Source organism: Puma concolor, chromosome B1, assembly GCF_028749965.1.
Source record: "Puma concolor isolate L17-30 chromosome B1, mPumCon1.1.hap2, whole genome shotgun sequence".
NCBI classification, from domain to species: Eukaryota; Metazoa; Chordata; class Mammalia; order Carnivora; family Felidae; genus Puma; species Puma concolor.
Genome location: NC_141670.1, coordinates 145,612,328 through 145,637,058, shown reverse-complemented (window position 1 = coordinate 145,637,058; position 24,731 = coordinate 145,612,328). Strand labels below are relative to the sequence as shown.

The window sequence follows — 24,731 nt, the reverse complement described above, 5'->3', positions numbered from 1 at the left end:
AGGCAAAATAAGAAGAAATCTATATCTAGACACGTTGTAGTGAAACCACACAGCACAAGGAACACAGGTCTTAACACGAACCAGACATTTGGATTACTTAAAACACTTTCCTGCTGAAAAGTCCTCTCTGCCTCCATGTTGCCTGGTTAACATTAGGGTATTCGTCAAATTTCCATCCAAAGATCAGAGTCTACAGTTGAGAAAACAAGAACAGAAGTGACTGAGTAGAAACTTGCAGTCTCAATCACAACTTGACATGTCTGGCAAGAAAACTACCCTTGATGTTTGGTTTTAAAAAGGGCACTGGGTGATGGAAATTTAACAACGGTGATGCAACTCTGGCCAAGAAGATACATAAATATTGTGTGCTGCTAACGAGGTGGGCAGTATGGTGACGCAGCGGTGGCCCAAGCCTGGCTAACACTTCCCTGCAGCCATTCCATTTTCCTTCGTTCCTGCTGGAACACTAAACAGGAACATCCAATTGATTCATTGTTCATGCATTTTAACCTTTTCTGACTTCATCCTCAGAGAAGTTTCTTTCTTATACATATGAAAAAAAAAAAAAAAGTCAAATTCTACAATACAGCTACGCACCCCTCTCAGTCCTCGCGCTTAAATAACATCTCCCAGAGCTGCCTCCTCAGGACAGCTGTCCAGAACCACACAACGTCAGGGGTAAGAATGTAGAGAGAACACAATATTCAGTATCTTGGAAGACAATTTTATTCTTCTTGCTGACATCCCTTGCAACATTTTATTAACTAGTGAAAAGTGACAATCAGACATAATTTTGTTTTCAAACTGCTTTCAAAAAGCAGTAAGAAAGTAGCTATTTAGAAAAAGGAGGCCCATCAGTCTGCTTAAAGAAACATTAGACAAATTATGAAAAGTGAGAATCCCATCACATTGGAAATACATGATCAAAGCTCAGGCTAACGAACATTCAAACAGGCTCTCTTCAAACCACATTTCTCCATTTCTTTTCGAATAATCTTTTTTTCTCAGACTCTTCCAGAAGCACTTCATAATAAGCAAAGATGTCTTGCCAGCTCATTTCTTCATAAGCTGAGGTATGACAACATTGCCACATGTTGTGCTAAGAAGCTGGAACTAAAGCCCAAGGATAGGGCTTGACCTCTGAGACCAACTATCTTTGAGACAAAGCTTAGAGAGGGTCAAGGCAAATGATGAAGGGAAGTGAATGCAAGCCTATTACCCACTTTACCAAAACCAGCTCCAGAGGGGCCTTCCTGCCCCCCACTTCACAAGATTGAAAACTTTAATGAGGAAAGAACCTCTATTGTTCCTAAAATAATACAATCCTTTTACTTTGTTTTTTAACGTACAGCTCTTCGAGAGTTTCGTTTTTAAAAAATCATCTGTAAGGGAAGAAGAATACATGTACTTAATTCAAACACTGGTTTTTAACACCCCCATGATAAGCAAATGACTAAAACATCAGGCCAGGTTTACAAGCTCCAGACAACCCTTGCATTAGGGAAAACTGGGTTTGGTTTCAGGGACAGCAGAAAGGACTCCTGCTTTCTCATGTCCGTCCCCTCACCTATGGGCTCACCATTGCCTGAAATAAACTCTGCAGGTGTCCTTTGCCTTCATTATCTGTCTTCTCAGGTTGAAAATGCACTGGGCCTGCCTCACTATCACTCTTCCCAGATACTGTGTAAGTGAAGAGATAACACTTTGCCCTGAGAATAGGTTTTAATAAGGGACAAAGGACACCGGGCAAGAGTAGATTAGCTCTCATACAAACAATTCAAAATAAATACCTAAGAGTGACGCGAGTCTGACACAAATGACAATCATTTGCCGGATGTCTGTCAGAACATATTCCGTACGCACAAATGTTAAAGATGTCACCATGTTCTGTGAGAAATACCAGCACACACCCACAGACGTCGCCAACAATAAACTAGCAAAACTTTCACAGCATGGTGGAATCCACTCTTCTGCTTACTTACTTTTAACCCAGGTTTCTGATCCTCGTCGTGTACTTCTCTGGGTTAGCAGCACTCATTACTGTAGTATAAATTGTATAGCTGAAAATGATGAGAGGAATTTTTATATACATATCATTTCCTCTAATATTCCAAAGAGGAAAAAAAAACACCAAGCCCTTCCCTAATTGTCCCCATTGTCCTCAGGCCCCAAGACAATAATACAAATAGAAGCCCATATATGTCAGAATATTTAAAATTTATAACACAAGTGATCACACAGTGTCCTTCCTATTTTGACAATACTATGGAAGGCCAAGTTCAAATTTAAAATGCTCAGACTCCTCAGAGTTCCACACTGTGGCAGTGAGGGATGCCAGCTCTTGTGGCCCTCACCCCTTGCTCTGCCCGATCTCACAAGGCACGTATGTGGACACCTCAGCCTTTGCATTCAGGCTTCAAGCATGACCCCAGGGAAAAGCCATCCCTTGGCCACCCACCAAGCACAGATATCCACAGTGGCTGCACACTGCCATCAGGAGAATACCACCCAGGACAGTGGACCACACAGGCCTGGAGCTCTTTGGGCTGAGAATTCCAGGGTACTGGGTAGTTGGGCCAGACTAGCTGGGCAAATGCTCCTGGCCCAGTGGACTCCTTATATCAAGCGACAGTCAGAGGAAGGCCAGAGTGGAGCCTCTAAATCTCAGGGATCACATCTTACCCAGATCTAAGGATGCAAAGTGCAATGTCATTTACTCAACATACTGCACAGCAAGAGACCTGAACAACATGAGCACACACGCATGCATGCACACACACAATAGGACCACTTTCCCTGACTCCCTTCATCATCTACCTCTTGTCCCAATCACCAGCTGAGATGCATGCTCAAAGCATTTGGAGCTGGGTTGTTGCAGAACTAGTGGCCCTGGGGCCCACAGATAAATTGTACACCTGGCTGAAGACAGTACTATGAGTGCATGCAGAGCTAGTCCAAGGGAATTCAGCAGCTTATTTGCTTTGGCCATAATTCTATTCTCCATCGCTACTTTATTTATTTATTTATTTATTTATTTATTTATTTATTTATTTATTTATAAGTTTATTTATTTGTTTTGAGAGAGACAGAGACAACACAAGTGGGAGAGGGGCAGAGAGGGAGACAGAGAATCCCAAGCAGGCTCTGCACTGTCAGCACAGAGCCCGACGTGGGGCTCGAACTCATGGAACCGTGAGATCATGACAGGAGCTGAAACCAAGAGTCAGATGCTTAACCGGCTGAGCCACCCAGGAGCCCCTCCTTCACTACTTTAATATTTTCTCTGCTTACAGCCACCTCAGAGGATGGAGATCCATTGCAAGTGAGTGTGATTTTGTAGCACAGCACAAGGTGGCAGCATAGAGTTAACGGCTTCTGTTCAGACTTCTTTCTGTTAACTTTACACAGGGAAGAGCTTCCATTGCCAGGAATCATTCTAAGTAAAGGGCCTGAGAGTCAGTGATCTGTGTTAATTCTGGCTCAATGGTGGTTATTCTTTAAATGCAGGTCCTCTCAGGTTTTCAGTTATACAACAAAGAAAAATGTTCCTTGGTTAACTGTTTACAATTTCTAATTCTATTTCGACAAAATATTTCCTAAGCCATTTAAACATTGATAGCCTTTAACTCAGTAACTCTACTCTGAATTCTGGGAATTCAGCCAGGGAAAAGAACCCAAAGGTGGGGCGGTGGGGAAGGGGGATGTACAAATACATGTATTTCAGAATTTTAATAGGGGAAAAACTAACAACTAGAGAATGCTTAACTCAACTACACTATATTCAGTTGGCTATGGGGCACATGTTTAAAATGACCAGGGCTGTTCATGGCATGAGCAATGTTTTTTTAAAAATAAATATAATTTTATTTTTATTTTATTTTATTATAATAGTAATTTTTATTATATTTTATTATCATAATAGTATTTTATTATAATAGTAATTTTTTAAAGATATAGTTATCATTTATATAATTATTTTTAAAACCATAAGAACACCCAAAAAAGAATACCCTATTTTACAAACAAATATTAGAAGGGCAAAATTGTGCCCTACTGGAAGGGATACAGTCAGCTGTATGTTGGAGCTGGCTCCTACAGGCTGGTGAGAGCCAATTGTTAAACATGTAGGAAGTTCAGGAGCCCATCATAAGCTTGAAATACGCTATGTGGGAGTATTGACACCAGGAAGTCAATTAATGCTACAATTCATGGGGGTCTTTGGTTTGTTTTTTGGCCCCCCAAACCCGCTCCCACCCAAAAGCTAGTTTACTAGCATAACTCTGGGTATCACCTATTACCCAAATGGTTCATTTACTGGAGTGGTAAATTACTGGCTAATTTGTTTTTCTGTATTGGCTGTTAGAATATTGCTCACAGAATAAATTTTTTAGTGTTAATCTTTTTATCAGGCCCTACTTACAGAAAAAACTTCCAAGGGACAATTTGAAGATATATTCTTATTATGATACAAAATGAACCACCAGTTTTAAAAATATCATCACAGCTAAGGAATCTTAAAAGTACCTGTATACAAAAGTTATTCTAGAGGCCATCAGGAAAACTATTTTGTATTCGTGTAAAGGAGGATCATTTCAAAGAAAAAAAAAATCAATTGGGTATTTGAAACTAAAAATCACTTTATAGGTTTTGCCTGTATTAGGCTATTTCCTGAAGAGGACCATTTTGATATTCTTGCCTTGGAGAAAGCAAATAAAATAACGATGGGAGGGTAGGAAATGCTGGGTTTGGGAATTTATTGAAGTAAAAGGAGATAAAACTGTTTTGACTTGCAGATGCTTCCTCTTTCATTTCATTAAATTAAGCCCCACCTCACTAAGCAAAAAAAAAGTGTCTGCACCCCCATGAGCTAGTCCTGGGTGAGGGTAAGACAATAAAGCATCACCTTGAATGGTGATAAAAAGTAGGCTGTTGGTCTAGCCAGCTTTGCTATGATGGAGACAGTGGACCTTCAGAGTTTCCTGTATAAGCCTTGTGGCTGCCTCTTAGATTTAATGAAGAGCTTCCTGTGACAGTGGCAGCTACGGCCCAGGGTTTCACTTCAGAAGACTATGTGGGTAAAACATTGGGTTGTTAGACCCAAGAAGCCAGTGCTCACAGGATGCTACTATCAAGGGCACAGGCTAACAAAGGAACAGTAGCATAGATGCAGATTTATCTGTGGACTGAGCATGGTGGTAGCAGAAAGTTTTAGGAAGTTAAAGGGAGGCCAACAGCGTCTACAGTTTAGTTTAGTTTTTTTTTTTTTTAACTTTTAGTTTGTTTATTTTGAGAGAGAGAGAATCCCAAGCAAGCTCCGTGCTGTCAGCACAGAGCCCAAAGCAGGGTTCAATCCCATGAACCATGAGATCATGATCTGAGCAGAGATCAAGAGTCAGATGCTTAACTGACTGACACACCTGGGTGCCCCTAAAGTTTAGTTTTAACAGAGTGAAATTACGGCGCTCATAACCAGTGAAGGCAGTCCCAACTACCAGACTGACTTAGGATGAACACATCTCTGCCCTCTTCCTTCCGGATCCCTCTATCCTCTTTACCTTTGTTTTTCTTTATGGACTTCTCACCTGACTTACGATATATTTGTTTATCTTCCCCTCCCCACCTCCTCCCTACTTCCCCCCAGTAAAATGCTAGTTCCATGAGAGCAGACAACTTGTTTGATTCACTGCTGTGTCCACAGCACCTAGAAAGCCTGACTTGTAGAGGCCCCCAGAAACCCCATTCTGGGGTGACGTATGAACAGATGTGTTTAAGTGTCACTTACTTGTTACAAACCGGAAACACTGACAAAACCTGCATAGGAAACAATCATATTACAAAGACTATTAAAAAGGTAGAAGAAATACATGTAGAATATCCCTAGGAAGAATAAAAGCACTTAGCACTCTAGCATGTCTTGGGGTCTACAGAGTTAGACTTTTGAATCCTTTCTCCCTTTAAACAGTGAACATATATACAACTGTGTATTTTTTTAATTTTTATTATTATTTTTTATTAATTAAAAAAATTTTTTTTAACGTTTATTTATTATTGAGAGACAGAGAGAGACAGAGCGTGAGCAGGGGAAGGGCAGAGGGAGAGGGAGACACAGAATCTGAAGCAGGTTCCAGGCTCTGAGCTGTCAGCACAGAGCCCAGCGTGGGGCTTGAACTCACAAGCTGTGAGATCACGACCTGAGCTGAAGTCGGAGGCACCCCCAACTGTGTCTTTTTTTAAAACATGCAGAAACACTTGGGTGAAGATGAATACTTTTTAGTCTATACTGACGCAAGTTCACAAAATGTCATCTTTTTTTTTTTTTTTTAATTCATCTGGCTTTTAAAAAATGTTTTCAACCAGGTGAAACTGACTCCAACTGTCACTGAAAGTGACACTGAAAGAGTCACTGAAAGTGACTCCAATCACTATTAACAAAGACAACAAACATCCAGGGTAAAAGCTGGACATCATGCCCCATGGAAGTTACCTGGAAGAGCGTCTCCAGGCTGAGGTTTTCCTGGCCTGTGGCATTAAGTGCTTTCATGGCAGGCGTCCTGTAAGGAGAATGGTCAGAGGTTACTGGGCACCTCAGGTAACCCTGAATCCCATCAGCTCTCATACCAGGAGGCTCAAGATAAGGCCTGACTGCATGATCTCCTTTCACCAAAAAAAGGTTCCAGCCCTCAAACATGCTTCCTGCCTAATCTCAGACCACCATGGCAAAATTAATTCGACAGCCAGGCCTACTGGCACCATCTGCTCAAGGAAGCTGGGATGGTGGAAATGTGTTGCATAAATAGTTGTCCCAAACACGTGGGGCAGTAAAGCCAGGGGGAAATACATAACTACCTGCTCTTTGGGGATGCAATGACTTACAAAACTTTCGAAATGAGAAGGGCCAAAGAAAGCCCTTAACTGGTTTATTTATTTCATTAAGGGACATGTTTTCCTTCCAAAAAAAGGCTTACATAGAAAACCACAAACCTTGTTCTGTCCTTTCCTTTTACACATGAGTAGAGAGAGTCTCAAGAGGCAACCCAGTGAGTCATTAACAGAGCTGGTGATGGAACACAGGCCTCCTGACCCTGAGGCCAGAGCAAGTCTTACCCTCCAACACCCAACCAACCGCTAAGACCCTTCATGACACATTACACTCTCCCATCCTGGCCAAGACACTGGTGAGGGGGCCCAGGTACATGTTCTGGGAGGGGACAGCACCTGCAGTCCTCTCCAGTTCTTGTCATAAAAATGGCATATCTGGGGTGCATGGGTGGCTCAGTCGGTTAAACATCCCACTTCGGCTCAGGTCATGATCTCATGGTTCGTGAGTTCAAACCCCACATTGGGATCTCTGCTGTCAGCAGGGAGCCTGCTGTCCTCCCCACCCCCCACCTCTACCCCTTTCCTGCTCTCTCTCTCAAAAATAATAAACTTTTTTTTTTTAAAGGACACATTCCGTTAAAAAAAATTAAAAAAAAAAGAGGCGGGCGCCTGGGTGGCTCAGTCGGTTAAGTGTCCAACTTCCTCTCAGGTCATGATCACGCAGTCTGTGTGTTCGAGCCCCACGTCGGGCTCTGTGCTGACAGCTCAGAGCCTGGAGCCTGTTTCAGATTCTGTGTCTCCCTTTCTCTCTGACCCTCCCCTATTCACGCTCTGTCTCTCTCTGTCTCAAAAATAAATAAACGTTAAAAAAAAAAAAAAGGACACATTCTCCTGACCCCAAGAAAGCACTGTAAAGCAGAAAGTGTATAGATGCCTACCTTCGGTCATCTTTCTCAGGTGCTGGCTTCCAGTGGTCATAATTTGTCTCAACTCGGAACCACCTACAACAAAGCACATCATCTTGTCTTACCCAAGGTCATCTGGCACATAGCTGAAGAAGAAATATATGAAAACAAAAAGAATACCTCTAGTTTCATCAATTAAAAAAATTCTTGATACAAAATGAGTTCTCATTCTACTCACGCTCCATTTAAAAGATCTAGAGGCCAAATGTCTGCGGGGCCATTTCTGTTCCTCGTGATGACCACTCCTTCCCGAGGGGACACACCACCAACAATATAATAAACACCAGCAATCAGGGGTGTCTTGGCCAATTTATAAACAGCTGCGTCAAAGTTTTCCGACTCACTCAGGGTCTGAACAAAGAGACAAACCCACATTAGCATCACCACACACGGCAGTTATCTGCCACACCAACTGATGGACAAATGGGCCAAAGCACATTCTCCTGATATATTAAGCCATGGCTACCATCTTAACCCGCTCTGATCTCCTCCTCCTCCTGTCATCAGGGCTCCTGCGATGTCATCAGTGGGCAGCCAACAGCAGCAGGATTTTTTCTCACAACTGGAAAGACCTGCTGACAAGTTCTAGGCCTGGCTCACCAAACATGGGCTGTGTGCTTTCTAGGCAGGTCACCTTCACAAAGGACTCCCCATGTTTCCTCATCCACTTGTTCTTTCAACAGGTACTTCTGAATACCTACTATGTGCTAGGCACAGTGCTGGTGTGGGGAACAGAGCAGTGACTATGACTGACCAAACCTTGTTCACTCCAAACTTCCAAGGATGACAGGAGAGTCAATGGGCAGTGCTGACACAAGGTAAGGAGTGTCAACATAGGAGAAGGAGTTGCTACAAAAGCCATAGCAGGGGACCCAGCCTCACCCAGGGCATCAAGGAAGTATTCCAGGGAGGTATTGCACAATCTGAGGCCAAAGGGACAAATGGAAGTCAGGCTGGCGGAAAGTCATAGTTGTGGGGTTGGGCAGCTCTAGCTTGATGGAAGAGTTGGCAAAGTCTTGGAGATGAAAGACAGCATGCTGCATCAGAGCAGGGTGTGCTGATACTCCTACCCCCGGGGGTTCGTGAAGACTTCCAAAGGTCTGTGGCATGGACCATTAAGGGGATCACTTTCCATATCTTCAGCTTCCATAGGTGCTCCTTGCTTAAGCCGATCTGCTCAAGAACGGTCCTGTGGTATGGGGCCTGCCCTTCCCACCTGCATCTTCAAAATCACTCTGTACCATTTTTGGAAAGTACGTTTTCTGCTCACCCATCCCGAATATGGCCAAGGCACTGTGTCAGGGGTGGGGGTGGGGGTAAAGTCAAACAAAAGAACTATTCAAAATATTAGTGTCTGCAAAGGTGCCATCATTCAGCACCATAAACCATCAAGTCACGGCAGGGCTTTGTGGACTTTCCCCTGCCGTACACGCATTCCTGCTAGGGTGAGGTATTTAGGCTTGAACTGGTTTGTTCTGAACTCAGCAAAATTCTAGCGAGGCAGTGATGGAACATTGTTTTATGTTGCCTATACCATCCCACGATTACTATCAAGTTATTCGTTGCCTCTAACAGAGTCCTACGAGAAAAAAAGCAAAGAACGTCAGTAAGAAACGCCGGTGGCAGTGGTGACTTACTTCATTCAGGTGGCAAAAGTCAGGATGAAACATGTACCTCATCTGTTTGGTTCAGGAAATGAAGGAAATGGTCACTGACTGCTAAAGGGTAATGAAAATGTTCTAAAATTGATTGTAGAGATGGTTGCACAACTCTGAATGTACTAAAAACCAGGAAGTTGTATACTTTAAATACTTGAATCATACAGCAGGTGAATCGTATGGCATTGCACCTCAATTAAATACATCTACCTTACGACCCAGCAATTCTACTCTTAAGTACTTACTCAACTGAAACGGACATACGTGTTTACAAAAAGACTTGTACAAGATTTTCTACAGCAGGCTTACTCATAATAGCCCAATACTGGAAACAGCCCAATGCCCATCAACTGGAAAATGAATAAATTGTGTCATATTCACACAACTGAATAATCTTCAGCAATAGAAAGAAATGAGCTAGTGATACAAACAACATGGATGAATTTGAAAAACATTATGCTGAGTGTAAGAAAGAGTCCCTACTCCAGGATTTCATTTCTATGCGTTCTAGAACAGGCAAACTTGTCTGTGGTGATAGAGGTCAGTGTGGTGTCATTGAGGGAGGGTGTCAGCAGAGGTTAGGAATTGGCTAGAATGGAGCAGGAGGGAAGTTTCCAGGGACTGGGGGATGTTCTGTACCTTGTTTTGTTGGTACTTACATGGATGGATAAACGAGTATGTACAGCTGTCAAAACACATTGAACCAAACCCTTAAGATCTGTGCATTTCACTGTATGTAAATTACATCTAAAACATTTAAAAATAATTTTGGTGTTTGGATTTCACCAGGTGGATGTAAATTCCAGTTTTATTTTTAAATGCTGTTTTATTTATTTTTTTTTTCAACATTTATTTATTTTTGGGACAGAGAGAGACAGAGCATGAACGGGGGAGGGGCAGAGAGAGAGGGAGACACAGAATCGGAAACAGGCTCCAGGCTCTGAGCCATCAGCCCAGAGCCTGACGCGGGGCTCGAACTCCCGGACCGCGAGATCGTGACCTGGCTGAAGTCGGACGCTTAACCAACTGCGCCACCCAGGCGCCCCGCCAGTTTTATTTTTAAATGGCAACATTTACAATACACTGGATTTTTTGCAGCTTTTTAATCTTATGATGAAAAGTTTTAGAGGCCATCTTAAAAATGTGTGAAGGATGCATAGTTCGTCACCATTTTCAGGAAGTATCCAGGTAAGAAGTTGAGGAGCACTGCAAGTCCAGAGGGGCTAAGGTTATTTAAAGCAAGGGGAAGAAGGGCCAAAAAAGCTAAAGCTGGGCAGGACCAGATCTGTGCACCAGAGATGAGCTCCTGAAAATGTGTTTACTGTAGTGAAATCACAATTTATATGTGACCTGGAACTTTGGGGCTTAATAGGTCTTGTCAAGCAGACTTTCTTTCTGTTGTATGCAGAACTACTTTCTTAATGCCTTTCTTTGCTTTCCTAATTCTGATATTTGCCCTCTAAAAGGAGGGCACATTGTTATCAGCAGAAAAGCATAATGTCATCTTTTATCTCAATCAGCTATTTAGATAAAACTACAGGCTAAAACTGTGGCCTACAACAAAGATTCTCTCCTTGACCAAACTAGCTAGGATCCTCTGAGCCCCCTTCTTGATAAGGCCTTAACCTTGGCCTATAAGGACTGAACAAACACTAACATAGTTTCTTTTATTTTTTTTTCATGGTATTATTCTTGGCTTTATTTTATATTTTTATTATTATGTTTTAAAAATATAATTTATTCTCATATATATATATATAATTTATTGTCAAGTCAGCTAACATACAGTGTATACAGGGTGCTCTTGGTTTTGGGGGTAGATTCCTGTGATTCATCACTTACATACAACACCCAGTGCTCATCCCAACAAGTGCCCTCCTCAATGCCCATCACCCATTTTCCCCTCTCCCCTGCCCCCCCATCAACCCTCAGTTTGTTCTCTGTATTTAAGAGTCTCCTATAGCTTGCATCTCTGTGTGTTTATAACTGTTTTTTTCTTCCCCTTCCCTTCCCCCATAGTCTTCTGTTCAGTTTCTCAAATTCTACATATGAGTGAAGACATGTGATAACTGTCTTTCTCTGACTGACTTATTTCACTTAGCATAATACCCTCCAGTTCCATCCACATTGTTGCAAATGGCAAGATTTCATTACTTTTCATTGCTGAGTTGTATATATCCCGTTGTATATATACACTACATCTTATTTATCCACTCATCAGAAAATTAACATTTTCTACAGTTTTAACAGTTTTAACATTTTTAACAGTTTCTAACAGCTCAAGGCTACATCCCTAAGGTGACCCTAGCCCCTCCTATAGCGCTGCCTGAGAAAATAAGGCTGCCCAAAGAATTTACTATTTGTTCCAGACAACACTTAAAACTAGGGCCCCTGTTTTCCAGTCTCTGCAGGAGGGTAGGAAGCTAACTTTGAAAAGCACCAGTTAGGAATCTCAGACAGGCTTCTCATGGACAACCCCTCTCTTCCACTTTTTGTGTAAAGTTTCACTTCTCTGACTCTACTGAGCCCCTGTTGACACCCCTTTCAATTCCCTTATTTTCCCTTTAAAACACCCAGTCACCTCTGTATAAGTCAAAGTTGAGTTCAGTTCACATTGGACACTTTTCCCTACTGCAACGGTATAGTATACTACTGATTAAAATCTATCTTGATCACTTATTTATGTCTTTAACTGACATATAACATTAAATTTTTTTAATGTTTATTCATTTTTTGAGAGAGAGAGAGAGAGAGAGAGAGAGAGACAGAGCTCAAGTGGGAGATGTGCAGAGGGAGAGGGAGACACAGAACCCAAAGAAGGCTCCAGGCTCGGAGCTGTCAACACAGACATATAACATTGTATTTGGTTTCAGGCATACAATGTAATGATTCAATATTTGCATATATTGCAAAATGATCACCACAATAACTAATATCTGTCACTATACATAGTTACCAATTTTTTTTTCCCTTGTATGAGGACTTTTAAGATCTACCCTTAACAACTTTCAACTATTCAATACAGTATTATTAACTATAGTGGCCATGCTGCAGGTTGCATGCCCATGACTTATTTTATTATTGGAAATTTATAATTCATAACTACTCCTTTAATTAGTGTCCAGCCCTGTTTATCTTTGATACTTATTATCACAAAGTTTGATATGATTTTGTAATCCTATTTATTTGCAAACCTTGATTATTCTTTTTAGGAGCTTTCTACATGAAAAATAATATTGTGAAATGACACAGAGCATTACAACACGCACACAGAGGATGAAGTTAGGGTGTGGTGGGCTCAACAGGGGAAGTACTCACAGTGCGGATAAGCCAGCTGATCAGGGAGTGTCTCCGAAAAAGGGCAGCGATCACATTCTCCCACCACCAGCCTTCATCTGCCGAGTTGAAGAAGGAACAATAAGTATATATATGAATTGTTGCCCACGTGCCACATTTTAAAATTCCTTAAGTCTTATTTCTTCCCCATAGTACAAGCTGATGAGAGAGAAAAGTTAGTGGATGAGAGTAATTTTATTGGTATGCAGCTTTCAAAGATAAAGCCCAAATTTCATGACACACATAAAAATATGTAATATATATATTACATATTACACATATTACAAATTTCCAGGGATTTGGAAATGTTCTGTGTGTATGTACATGCATACATGAACATTCTGTATATATATATACTTTATATATATATATATAATCTTTCATGCCTAGAAACAATGATAATTGTGTTAAAGGAAATAATTCTACTAATTATCCCAAGCAAAACAGAATTACGTAGCTATCAAGAGAAGTGGCTCAATAAGGGATTAGAATATATATCTTTCAGGGGTGCCTGGGTGGCGCAGTCGGTTAAGCATCCGACTTCAGCCAGGTCACGATCTCGCGGTCCGTGAGTTCGAGCCCCGCATCAGGCTCTGGGCTGATGGTTCGGAGCCTGGAGCCTGTTTCCGATTCTGTGTCTCCCTCTCTCTCTGCCCCTCCCCCGTTCATGCTCTGTCTCTCTCTGTCCCAAAAATAAATAAAAACGTTGAAAAAAAAATTAAAAAAAAAAAAAAAGAATATATATCTTTCAGAACCTTAAGTTTGGTTTGGGCTCACATTTTAAAAAGTATACAAATTTACAATCATTCTCCAAAATTATTTTTTTAACATCTTAAAAAATCATTGAGGATTTATTTCCTAAGAGAGCTCTTCATTCAAGACATAAGCACTGATCATTTGCTATGTGCCATATTGTGATCTAGTCCAGACCCCTGGAATTTAACAGCGAAATTAGTGTGCTGTTAAGCAAACAAGATTTTGATAACTATTTTAAAAGAAATAAAACAGAATAATATAATCATGAGTGATGAGGGAGGATTCTTTGAGGAATGTTAAAGATAGCCTCTCTGTGTTGTCGACATTTGCTCCAAGATGGACAGAACATTCTAGATAGAAGGCTTGGTTGGCTGTCAGGGCCCTAAGGCGAGGACAAGCTTGGGAGATATCAGAAAAAGAAAACTGCTGGTGCCGTGAGGGAGAAGGAGACAGGCACAAAATAAGGTGTAGCAGGTGGCCACATAGAGTTTTGAGGGTAAGAGTCGGGACTCTGGATTTGTTATAAGTGAAATGGAAATTCATTACGGGTTTTGAACAGGGGAACAACCTGATCATGCCCTCTGTTGGGAAGAGAAAGAATTATAGGACAGTGAGAAGCAGTGAGACCACACGAACCTCGACTACAGCAGTTCAGGTGTGAACTCGAATGGCTAGCCGAGCAGTGGAGGTGGAGAAAATGGCCAGGGACAATCTAGTTTTGTTGGTAGAGCTGACAAGACCCAGAGAGTGAGGGATCAAAAAATCCTCCCGGTACAATCAGTGCAGTACAATTGCCATATCCTGAAGCATGGAAAACCAGGGGAGGAAAAGATTTGGGTGGAGCCAGAGTGAGAGCAAGAAAAGGGGAAAAGAAAAAACAAGAGATTGGCTTAGCAAGTCAAGTGTGAGACACCTCGCACCTCGCCGAGAAGGCATCTCCAGTCTGGGGCTCAGAGGTCAGACCCAGAGATGTGACAATGACAACAAATGCATCCATGGCCCTTACTTTGTGCCAAGCATCGCTCTGGGTGCTTCACGTACATGAATCATTTCATCCTCACAGCAGCCACCATCATCCCTGGCTTTCCAGGGGAGGAAACTAAAGCACAGACAGGTTAAGCACCTTGGTAGTGGTCACCAAGCTAGCAAGGGACCGCACCAAGACAAACTGGGCAGGCTGGCTCTGGAATCAGATCTTAACTGCCAGGTGGTTTGTTAAACCTCCCCAAACTCTATGCCATTTGTTAGCCCCCCTCCTATCCATACCTTTTCCCATTATGGCACTCTCCATAATGTCCAGAAACCTGAGTATCTCACTTCTATTAACCAAGAGATGTTATCTTATTGTTCAGGAATTTTAACTCAATCTTAGCAGATTAAAATATAACTACTTTTCATTAAAATGATAAAATAAGTTTTGAAAAAGCAGTTTGACAGTATTTAGTTAAACGTACATGTCACAAGAATAACTCAGTTATTTTTAAACTACTTGTACATTAGGTTCTACCAATCAGTTTGTTAAACAATTTGAGTCACAAGATGATGGAAACAAAGCCCAGCTTTTAAATAAATATACACTTGTTTACAGCCATTTTTACTAAGGTTTTTACTAAGGTAGAACCTTAGTAAGTGTCATGCTGTGGTTTGAGTACCACTGATTGAGAACCTGTCTCACTGATAAAAGACTTTTGGGAAAATGCTGAAGAAACCCATTAGGATAAAGAACTAACTACTGAGCATTGATAGACTCAACCAGCATCTTCCTGTTAGAGACTTATGTAAAAAGGTAAGAACAGACCTAACTAAAGGAAACAACAACGTGAAGTCAATCAGAGTTTCATCAGATGACCAACATTAACTTTCTTTCTTCTTAGCTCAGCTGCAAGTTCCTGAGGACGGAGACATGAGTTTGTTGAACTGTGGGTTTCCCAGAGAACTGAATGAGATCCCCCGAGCCTTGGGGAACAGCAGTACGGTCATATAACAAACAGCAACTGGGCAGGACCCAGGCGATCAGTTTGAGAAGCACCTCTCCTGCATACCAGCTGTCACTTCACGTCACAGCCTGTTTCTTCCTCCGCATAATGAATGGGGCTAATAATATCAGCCCTGCCTATCTAACAGGATGGTTGTGAGGTCTACTGAGAAAACGTACAAGAAAATGCACTGTGAACTACAGAGTGCTTTATAGATGTTGCCTGTACAACACCAACACATACCCTAACAGTATGCTTCCCAACAGTCTTCTGCTTCCACGTTAACCCAACACAATCCAGCTTCTAGATATCTAGCAGCCAAAGTGATAGTTAGAAATATAAATCAGATCTGTTCATGTCCTGGCCTAAAATTCTCCTCGGGCCTCCATTACACTTAAAATCCAAGCTCTTCGTCGTGACCCTCACCGCGGCCTCAGCCTTCATCTCCACCTCCAATGTCAGTCCGCCATGCTGTAACTACACTACCCTCTCTTGTTTCTAGAATCCGCCAGGGATGTTTTGTTTCTAGAATTTCCCCAGCTTCTGCAGACCTGGCTCCTGGATCCCATTACCCGTAATAACGGCCCAACCCCCTCCTTTGTTATCTATTACATCTTCTAGTTTTCCTTGCTTTGTAGCACTTAACACTACCTGAAATCATCTTCATTGCTTTTATGCACACTGTCTCTTTCCCCAACTAGAACGGAAGTACTGGTTAGGTAGTGTAGTAGGTGTTTGTCCATACTTTCAGGTGGGGGAGCAAATGAAGCATACTTGGATAGAATTGACCAGGACTATGGCTGAAAACGCTCAGGAATTTGTTTTGATTACCTCGTTCATTGCCAGAAATTGTAAACTTGTGTGGACTCTGACCGGTCCATAATCCTACATAGCCAATAAACGTGGTTCCCGTGAATGCAACCTGAAATCAAGAGGTAAGGTATCACTTTGCCAATCCAGCCAAATACACACTGAAATCATCTGTTTTGTCTCACGCATGGATTTTTTTTCTTATAAGTTCCAACATAATAAAATCTCTCAAAGAGCCTTTCGGAAGGTATAACCTTGGGATTCCATGAATACAAGTCAATGGATCTGTGATCTTGAATATGGGAAAAAAAGGTGCAGCTTTATTTTCACCCATTCCTGAGATTTCCCTCCCTCAGTAAGGGATGCATGCCAACAAATCATGAGGTCATAGCAGTGCCTAGGATTCTGCCACCTGTAGACACTGCAGATATTTTCACATATATGATGGTGTCATACCTATCTTGATATAATTACATATCCTGAAATACCACTCATACCTCTCACTACCCTGAAATTATGGTAGTTATTAGATACACTGCTAACATTTACTAATTAATGTGTTGAGAAAAATTTTTAAATGGCTTAAAAAATTTGTTTTAATGTTAAAATGGCTACATTTTAATGTAACTGGTTTTCTTTGTAATCCATGCATTTTATTTTATGTACTATAAGACATTCTGAGAAGGGATCACAGGCTTCACCAAAGGGGATCATACCCCAAAAAGAATGAGAAACTCCAACCCTGAAATGGCAAATGGGCTCTGATTAAAAACTTGTGTTGATTTGATTATAAGAGATAAATATCATGCATCTTGTAAGCTCTGTGAGGTAAGGGGAAGTGAAACTGTTTGTAATAATCATATTTACATTTTAAATATTAAAAAATTTATTTTATATGTATCTCTCATTTAATCCTCATGATTATCCCATGAATTACAGGGATCACTCCCACTTTAAATTTAGGTAATGAGTTCCAATGATTGCAAGATACCACTCTATTACTATAAGGAGAAAAATCAAACTCTAGCAGTTACTACACATACCAGATTTCATTTTTTTAAGTTTGTTTATTTATTTTCAGACAGAGAGAGAGAGAGAGACAGAAAGCATGCAGGAGAGTGGAGGAGGGGCAGAGAGAGAGGGAGAGAGAGAGAATCCCAAGCAGGCTCCATGTTGTCACCATGGAGCCTGATGTGGGGCTGGCCTCCATGAACTGTGAGATCATAAGCTAAGACAAAATCAAGAGTCAGACATCCAACCAACTGAGCCCCCCATCTGTCCTTAACTTCATTTTTAAAAGAGACAGAATAGTACCCGTTCAATAAAGGTTAACTAATATTTTTATATTTTGAGAAACAAACAGGCCTAGGTTAATATTTTTCCTTAGAAAGCTAAATCTTAAGGGGTGCCCAGTGGATCATTTGACTCTTGATCTCAGGATTGTGAGGTCAATCCCCACATTGGGCATGGAGCCTACTTAAAAAAAGAAAGAAAGAAAAGAAAGAAAGCTGAATCTTAAGTCTGTAATTTTTAAAATTTCTTATTTCTATCTCATCTGGTTGGGGTTTTTTGGTTTTGTTTTTATTTTTTAATTATTTTTTAATATTTTATTTTATTTTTGAAACAGAGAGAGACAGAGCATGAACGGGGGAGGGTCAGAGAGAGAGGGAGACACAGAATCTGAAGCAGGCTCCAGGTTTTGAGCTGTCAGCACAGAGCCCGAGGTGGGGCTCGAACTCAAGGACTGTGAGATCATGACCTGAGCCGAAGTAGGAAGTTCAACCGACTGAGTCACCCAGGCACCCCTATTTTTAAATTTTTTTTTAACATTTATTCATTTTTGAAAGACAGAGCGTGAGCGGGGGAGGGGCAGAGAGAGCAAGGGAGAGACAGAATCCAAGGCAGCTCTAGGCTCTGAGCTGTCAGCACGGGGCCCCGGGGGGAGGGGTTGGGGGGGAGGGGGCTCGAACTCACTGACTGACCTGACCTGAGCCGAAGTCTGACGGTTAACCAACTGAGCCATCCAGGTGCCCCATCTACCGTCATCTGGTTGTAAAATTAATTTATGATAGCTAAATTGCAAGGGAGAAATGCACTGGCCTTATAAATGACCTTTTCCAGACTCATTGAGGGTTTTCCATGAATTCTCCCCATTTCCATTCATGGCAGTAAAAGGGGAATAATCCTACCTCGCCACTAAAAGCCTTTACAAAACATAATTATATGAAGAAAAAAAGTAATTATATTGTCACTTCATTCACATGATACACTGACTCTCACATTAGTGTCATTCTTGAAGGGCTAAGCAAATTAAAGTTTGAAAATTAAAATCACATTGTAGTTTCCAAGGTATTTTATAATACATGATACACTCATGTAATTAAATGTATACATTTTCCACTCATCTGGAAAATGAGGATGAAAATGTTGACTGTGGCTGCTCACAGGGCTGTGGTGAGGATCTAATGAGAAACGGTATGTGAAAATGATTTAAAAATTATGGCTTGGTTGATTAAGTGTCCCATTTCCACTCAGGTCACGATCTCACAGTTCATGAGTTCGAGCCCTGTATCAGGCTCTCCACTCTCAGCACAGAGCCTGCTTCAGATCCTCTGTCCTCCCACCTCTCTCTCTGCCCTTCTCCCACTCTCTCTCTCTCAAAAATAAACATTTTTTTAAATTATGAACAGACAAGAATAAGAGATTAATTATTTTGTGGGTAACCTGTTCTTAATTTAGCAAAACAATTTCTTGGCCATGAGCCCCTAGCAGAAAGACAATGCTCAAGGGTAAACTGTTTGACTTGGTAATCACAACTTGAGCACTAAGAGTCGAGCCACGCCTGCAGGCTAGTTCTCATGGGAGCTCCAGGATACATAGGAACAAACAAAGCAGTAACAGGGTGAATTCTAGAGGGAACAGTTGGAATAATCTATTTTTGCTGCACTTATTCCTTTGTCTAACTAGAATTTTTGCTCACTGTAAATAATGGAGAGAAGCAGAAAGTAGTCAATGAAAAGAATTATGGTCCAATCATCCAGTAATAACTGCTAACATTTTAGGGGCACTTGTTGGATCAATCGGTTAAGCATCCAACTCTTGATTTTGGCTTAGGTCATGATCTCAAGGTTCATGAATTCAAGCCCCACATCAGGCTCTGCACTGACAGCGCTGAGCCTGCTTGGGATCCTCTCTCTCCCTCTCTCTCTCTGCCCCTCTCCTGCTCTCTCTCTCTCTCTCTCTCAAAATAAATAAATAAACCTTAGAAAACATCTTAGTAGATTTGGAATTCAGTATGCATGTATATTGTCATTGTTACAACTTAAAAACATTTTTGAAGTAATTCTTCAGCTATAAATCAAATTGTTAACAGTGGTGAAGGGATGAAATGAAAAAATGAGAAACTTTTGCTTGAAGTATTTCTGCATTTTTTTTTGCCTTTTTTTCAGTTTATTCATTTATTTTGAGAGAGAGCACGTGTGCGTGCGTGTGCATGCGTGTGCATGCAAGCAGGGAAGGGGCAGAGAGAGAGGGAGACACAGAATCCGAAGCAGGCTCCAGGCTCTGAGCTGTCAGCACAGAGCCTGATGTGGGGCTTGAACTCACAGACAGTGAGATCATGACCTGAGCCGAAGTCAGTCGGTTAACAGACTGAGTCACCCAGGCGCCCTGATCCAAGTATAACTTTTAAAGATCATACTTAACAGAGTGCTGTGGAAGTACTTGTAGAGTGAAGGGCCATTTATTATTTGGCCACTATTTATCAATCATTTTCACATGCTTTGCAGACATTACTTCATGTAACCTTTATAACTACCTCCACAAAGTAATCATTAACCTCTCTGAGCTGTGTCTGCAAAATGGGTCTAAATAATTTCCTATGTTCTCAAAGGAAGAAGCAGAATTCAAACCAGATTCAAATTCAGACTTCAAAGTTGGCTGTTTCTAGCCATTACATCACAGAGCCCCTCCCTATTCCAGAAGCAGTCTGAACAAAGAAAGAGCTGACTCAGCAGGGTAAGTGGACGAGGGATCATACCCCAAGAGAGATTTCCCTAAGGAAAACTGGTTGACCTCTTTAAGTAGATGCTCAATAATCATAAATGACCCTTCTTCCTAGGAGCATAATTGACACAAACCTCTTGCAGTTTTGTTTTTCCAGGAGTTTGATGTCTTTTGTATCTTTGTCTTTTCTTCTTCTTTTTTTTAACATTTATTCATGTTTTTGAGAGCGAGAGAGAGACAGGGTGCAAGTGGGGGGGTGCAGAGAGAGAGACACACAGAATCTGAAGCAGGCTCCAGGCTCTGAGCTGTCAGCACAGAGTCTGATGCGGAGGCTCTCATGAGGCTCTCATGAACTCATGAGCAGCGAGATCATGACCCAAGGTGAAGTCGGACAGTTAACAGCCAGCCACCCAGATGCCCCTGACGTCTTTTGTGTCTTACACGTTAACCAGCAGGCCATCCTAATGATTGCTGCCTTTGGTTAGCAAGTCTCTCTGACTTCTGAATCTGAATCTTATACTGTACGAACTATACCTGCCCATTCTTTAAGAACTGCACATCCACGGTCAACTTGCGTAAGAAATCTCCAAAAGGATAATCTAGATTCCGGCCATGGTAAATGTGGCCTTTGGAGTCTTGAGCCACAATACTGGTGCAGAATCTGAAAAAATAGAAAAGTACAGTATCAATGAATGAGAAAAATAAGACAAAGGAAAATGAATTTTTCATTAAAAAGATAGATCCTTAAAGTAAAACAACTTTTCTCCTTGTAATAGATACACATGATATATGATCCTTATATAAGAATATGGATCCAGAATTCAAGATGAAAAGCACAACTGGCACAATTCATCAGTGTTCATTTGGTGTTACTAGACCTTTGCCTTCAACACAAATGGCATTGAAAACATACTGAAGGAGAATTTCATCCTAAATCTAAATTTGAAACTGACCCATTCTGGGCTCAGCTGGACCCCTGAACTTCGCTTATTCCTCTGCTTGGCAGTGTGTGGTCTATTTAACATACCATTCAAAGCTAGTTCAAACTTACTTCTCTTCTATGAATTTCTCAGAGCAAGTACAATGGTCCTTAAACCATTCTGTGCTTGGTCTTTTTCCTGTCCCCTCGGGGCTCCCAGCACAGAGCTAATAAGAGAAAAGGATCCTTTAAGAACCCCCAGCCAGAGAGAAGTATTCTGAGGAAAAGAGGAAGAGCTTTGTTAAGATATCTAAATGTCCAATTCCTCTGACAATATGTAATGTACCTTAAATTACATACAGTGGAAAATACTTACACACAGCATGCCCAATTCTGGGAAAAGATACGTATATCCACACAAACAAAACTGAGAGGAAGTACTCTGAAGGGCTTTTGGTCATTTCTAAGTAACAGGATTGTAGTTAATTTTCTTTATACTTTTCTGTATGTACTAATTTTCTATATTGATTACATATTACTTTTATAATAGGAGAAAATAAATGTTACTTAATTTTTTTGTTTGTTTAAAAAAGGAAGTGTGGGGGGGCACCTAGATGGCTCAGTCAGTTAAGTGTCCAATTTTGGCTCAGGTCGTGATCCCGCGGTTCATGGGTTCAAGACCCATGTCCGGCTCTGTGCTGACAGCTCAGAGCCTGGAGCCTGCTTTGGATTCTGTGTCTCCCTCTCTCTGCTTCTCCCCGCTCAGCCTCCGTCTCTCTCTCTCTCTCTCAAAAATAAACATTAAAAAAAATTATGTGGTGCCTGAGGGCTCAGTTGGTTGAGCGTCAGACTCGGGTCCAGGTCAAGATCTTGTAGTTCACAAGTTCAAGCCCCAAATTGCACTCTGTACTGACGGTTCAGAGCCTGGAACCTGCTTCAGATTCTGTGTCTCCCTCTCTCTCTCTGTCCCTCCTCAGCTCACACTCTGTCTCTCACTCTCTCTCAAATATTAAAAAAAAAAAAAAAAAAGCAAAAAAGTGTGTGTCTCATCTGTGTGTTTCCTTAAAGAGGGAGGCACTCAGTGCTTCTTAACCTAACCTGCCTAGGTGTTCAGGGAAGATGCCAGAGGGCGGTAAAGCTTGGTTATCCCAAGAATACACTCCTCCCCACCCCCGCCCCATCATCTTTTGGCAGTCAGAAGCCATTAAGTATGTTGCTAGATACGGCTGGTCTGGTGGCAAAACAGTAAATCCTGAAGACAGAAACCAGGTCAATTCCAGGACCTCCTACTAATCCAGGAAAGACTTAAGACTCTCCCTGAACTTGGTCTGGGATCAACCACACACTCTTAAGTGCTTTCACTTCTGTGTGCCATTTTATCATGCCCACCCTGTGAACCAAATACTGGATCTCACTATTAGCCAGAACAGTGTTCCCTATGACCCTGACCCTGGAGGGTCCAGCCTCTGACAGAGGAGTCAGGATCTCTAACCATGACCAACACGGAGGGATAAATGCAGAGGGACAAATAAGGACTGGGATGACCCCCTGCATTATAAGGCTGCAGGGTCGCTTGGTTAGACAGTCTGGATGAGAGTGGGGTTAGTTTTAAAAACTTCCTGTTATAGTACCTGTTGAGCAGAGTTTGTAAAGTGGAATAATACCGGTTTGGTGGGGGTAGGAAACAGGGGCTTCAGTTCGAGGAAAAGTTCAATGCTGATTCAGAGAAGCGGCCTTCCTTCTCGAAGCCCATGATCTGCTGCTCAGATTTATCCAGAGAGGCAAAGAGGAAGCACTGGAGGTTTCAGGACAGCCCAGTCACCACCCTGTTTTTATCGCACTGGAAGTATGTCTCCTCCCACCCAGATGTGACAGGAGTCCCCGGTGAATCCCAGTTAACCCACGCTAGCGCGGGACACTCACGCGGTGGTCTCGTAAACCAGGTTGAGAAGCAGGCAGTCGGCCAGGTCGCAGTTCAGGACTTCGCACATGCCCCGGATCTCATCTGTGAAGGGCTGGGGCAGGAAGGCAGCCAGCTCCCCGACCACCTTTCCAATCAACGCGTGGACCCACTTGGGGACCCTATTCCTAAAAACGAAGAGCCGCGAGGGTGTTTGACCTGCTCAGAGGCCGAAGGGGTGTCAGTGTGTGTATATCGGTAGTGGGGTGCTTCCTAAAGCTCTTATCGTTAGGGGTGAATGCTAGGTTCCTCCCTTTCCCAGAGGGGCCGACGGCCCAGGGTGCACATCACCCAACCCGCAGCATCCCGGAGGGAAAAAGAAAACTCGGAAGGGGAGGTAGGGCGAGAGAGCGTGGTCCCCAAAGGGGCGGACTTGGGGGGCGAGCGAGGCTTGCAAGGAGGGTGTGGGCTGAGCTCTCTACTCTGAGTTGAGCAAACGGGTGACAACCTAGCACCACCCTGATCCAGAATGGCTGGAGGAAGGGCGTACCACTGGTGACACCAAACTTGAAAGTCAAACCAGCCGCCCCGATCGTCCTCAAGCCTCCTCAAGCCCGACGCCTCCCAGAACAGCAGCAAATGCCAGTTCTCGTCGCCGCTGCCCTTGCACCCTGCTGAGGCCAGTGAAGAGGTTGGGGTAGAGGGCAAGACCGTCACGGAGGGGAGGGGTAAAGCGGCTCGGTTTACAGCCTGGTGGGCAGAGCGCGTGTGGGCTTGCGCACGCGGACCGGTGTCCCGAGGGTCCCCCCGCGCCCGCGCGCCCGCGCTCACCCGAGAATGTGTGCTATCGCGGCGCGCACGAAGTCCAGGTCAAAGTGCCGCAGCACCGGCAGCCAGCGCAGCTCGGGCGCCGCGTCCAGGCTCACGTTGAAGAGCGGCGGGGCTGGGGGCGAAGTAGCCGTCAACACCCCGACCCCGGCCAAAAGTAGAGGCAGCGCCAGCCCCGGGAGCGCACCCAGGCCGGCGACTCGCATGGCTCAGGCTCCGGTGGCCGCCACTAGGACAGCTGCGGCCGGCGTGCCAGGCGCGCCCGGGGAAGAGCTGACGGAGGAGGGGCCGGGGCGGTGCCGAGAGCGCTGGAGGCGGAGTCCGCGCGCGGCCGGGCGGGCCCGGTCCCTCCCGACCGCGAACCGCAAAAGAGCTGTGGGCGCCCCCTAGCATCCGCGCTTCTGGCCCCCCATTCCTCCAGCCGCGGCCCCGAGTCCCGCCGGGCCGGGCGCCAAACGCTGCAGGCTGCCGGCTTCTCACCCCTCTCCCCGCCGCATCCCACCCACTTGGGCCCAGGGAGTGTAAACTCCGGCCTGGAGGGGCTGTAACATGATTTTCAGTAGTGAAGAAGTAGCGGGAAATCCTACGGTTGTAAAAAGGGATCTATCCCTCCCTCTCCGCCTTGCTTGCTTATATTTACATTCTTCAAAAGTTTATCTGGATTTCATAAGGGCTAGGAGAATTATTTTATGTTCAACACTCCCACGTCTTTTCAGTTAAAAAATTTTTTTAAAAAGCTTAAAGTCAGTTAACATTTAT

The 24,731-nt window shown here is 43.0% G+C and overlaps 1 protein-coding gene across 1 annotated transcript; it reads right to left on the bottom strand.

The window, feature by feature from the left end:
• Positions 1-703: 703 nt before the first annotated feature.
• On the bottom strand, positions 704-24,260 carry NAAA (N-acylethanolamine acid amidase). Its single transcript, XM_025921519.2, has 11 exons — positions 23,976-24,260; positions 23,168-23,332; positions 20,860-20,986; positions 16,342-16,432; positions 12,761-12,837; positions 7,963-8,135; positions 7,758-7,820; positions 6,485-6,551; positions 5,783-5,811; positions 1,983-2,060; positions 704-1,382 (listed from the first exon to the last, which is right to left on the bottom strand). The coding sequence occupies exons 1-10, from the start codon at positions 24,176-24,178 to the stop codon at positions 1,985-1,987; spliced, it is 1,071 nt and encodes a 356-aa protein (XP_025777304.2). The 5' UTR covers positions 24,179-24,260; the 3' UTR covers positions 704-1,382; positions 1,983-1,984.
• Between the last annotated feature and the right edge of the window lie 471 nt (positions 24,261-24,731).

Coding starts and splice junctions, on each gene's coding strand:
- NAAA (XM_025921519.2), bottom strand. CDS start 24,178: ATGCGAGTCGCCGGCCTGGGTGCGCTCCCGGGGCTGGCGCTGCCTCTA. Junction 6,552..7,757: donor CCTGAGAAAGATGACCGAAG/GTAGGCATCTAT, acceptor TTCTCCTTACAG/GACGCCTGCCATGAAAGCAC. Junction 2,061..5,782: donor GTGTTTCCGGTTTGTAACAA/GTAAGTGACACT, acceptor CATCATTTTCAG/CTATACAATTTATACTACAG.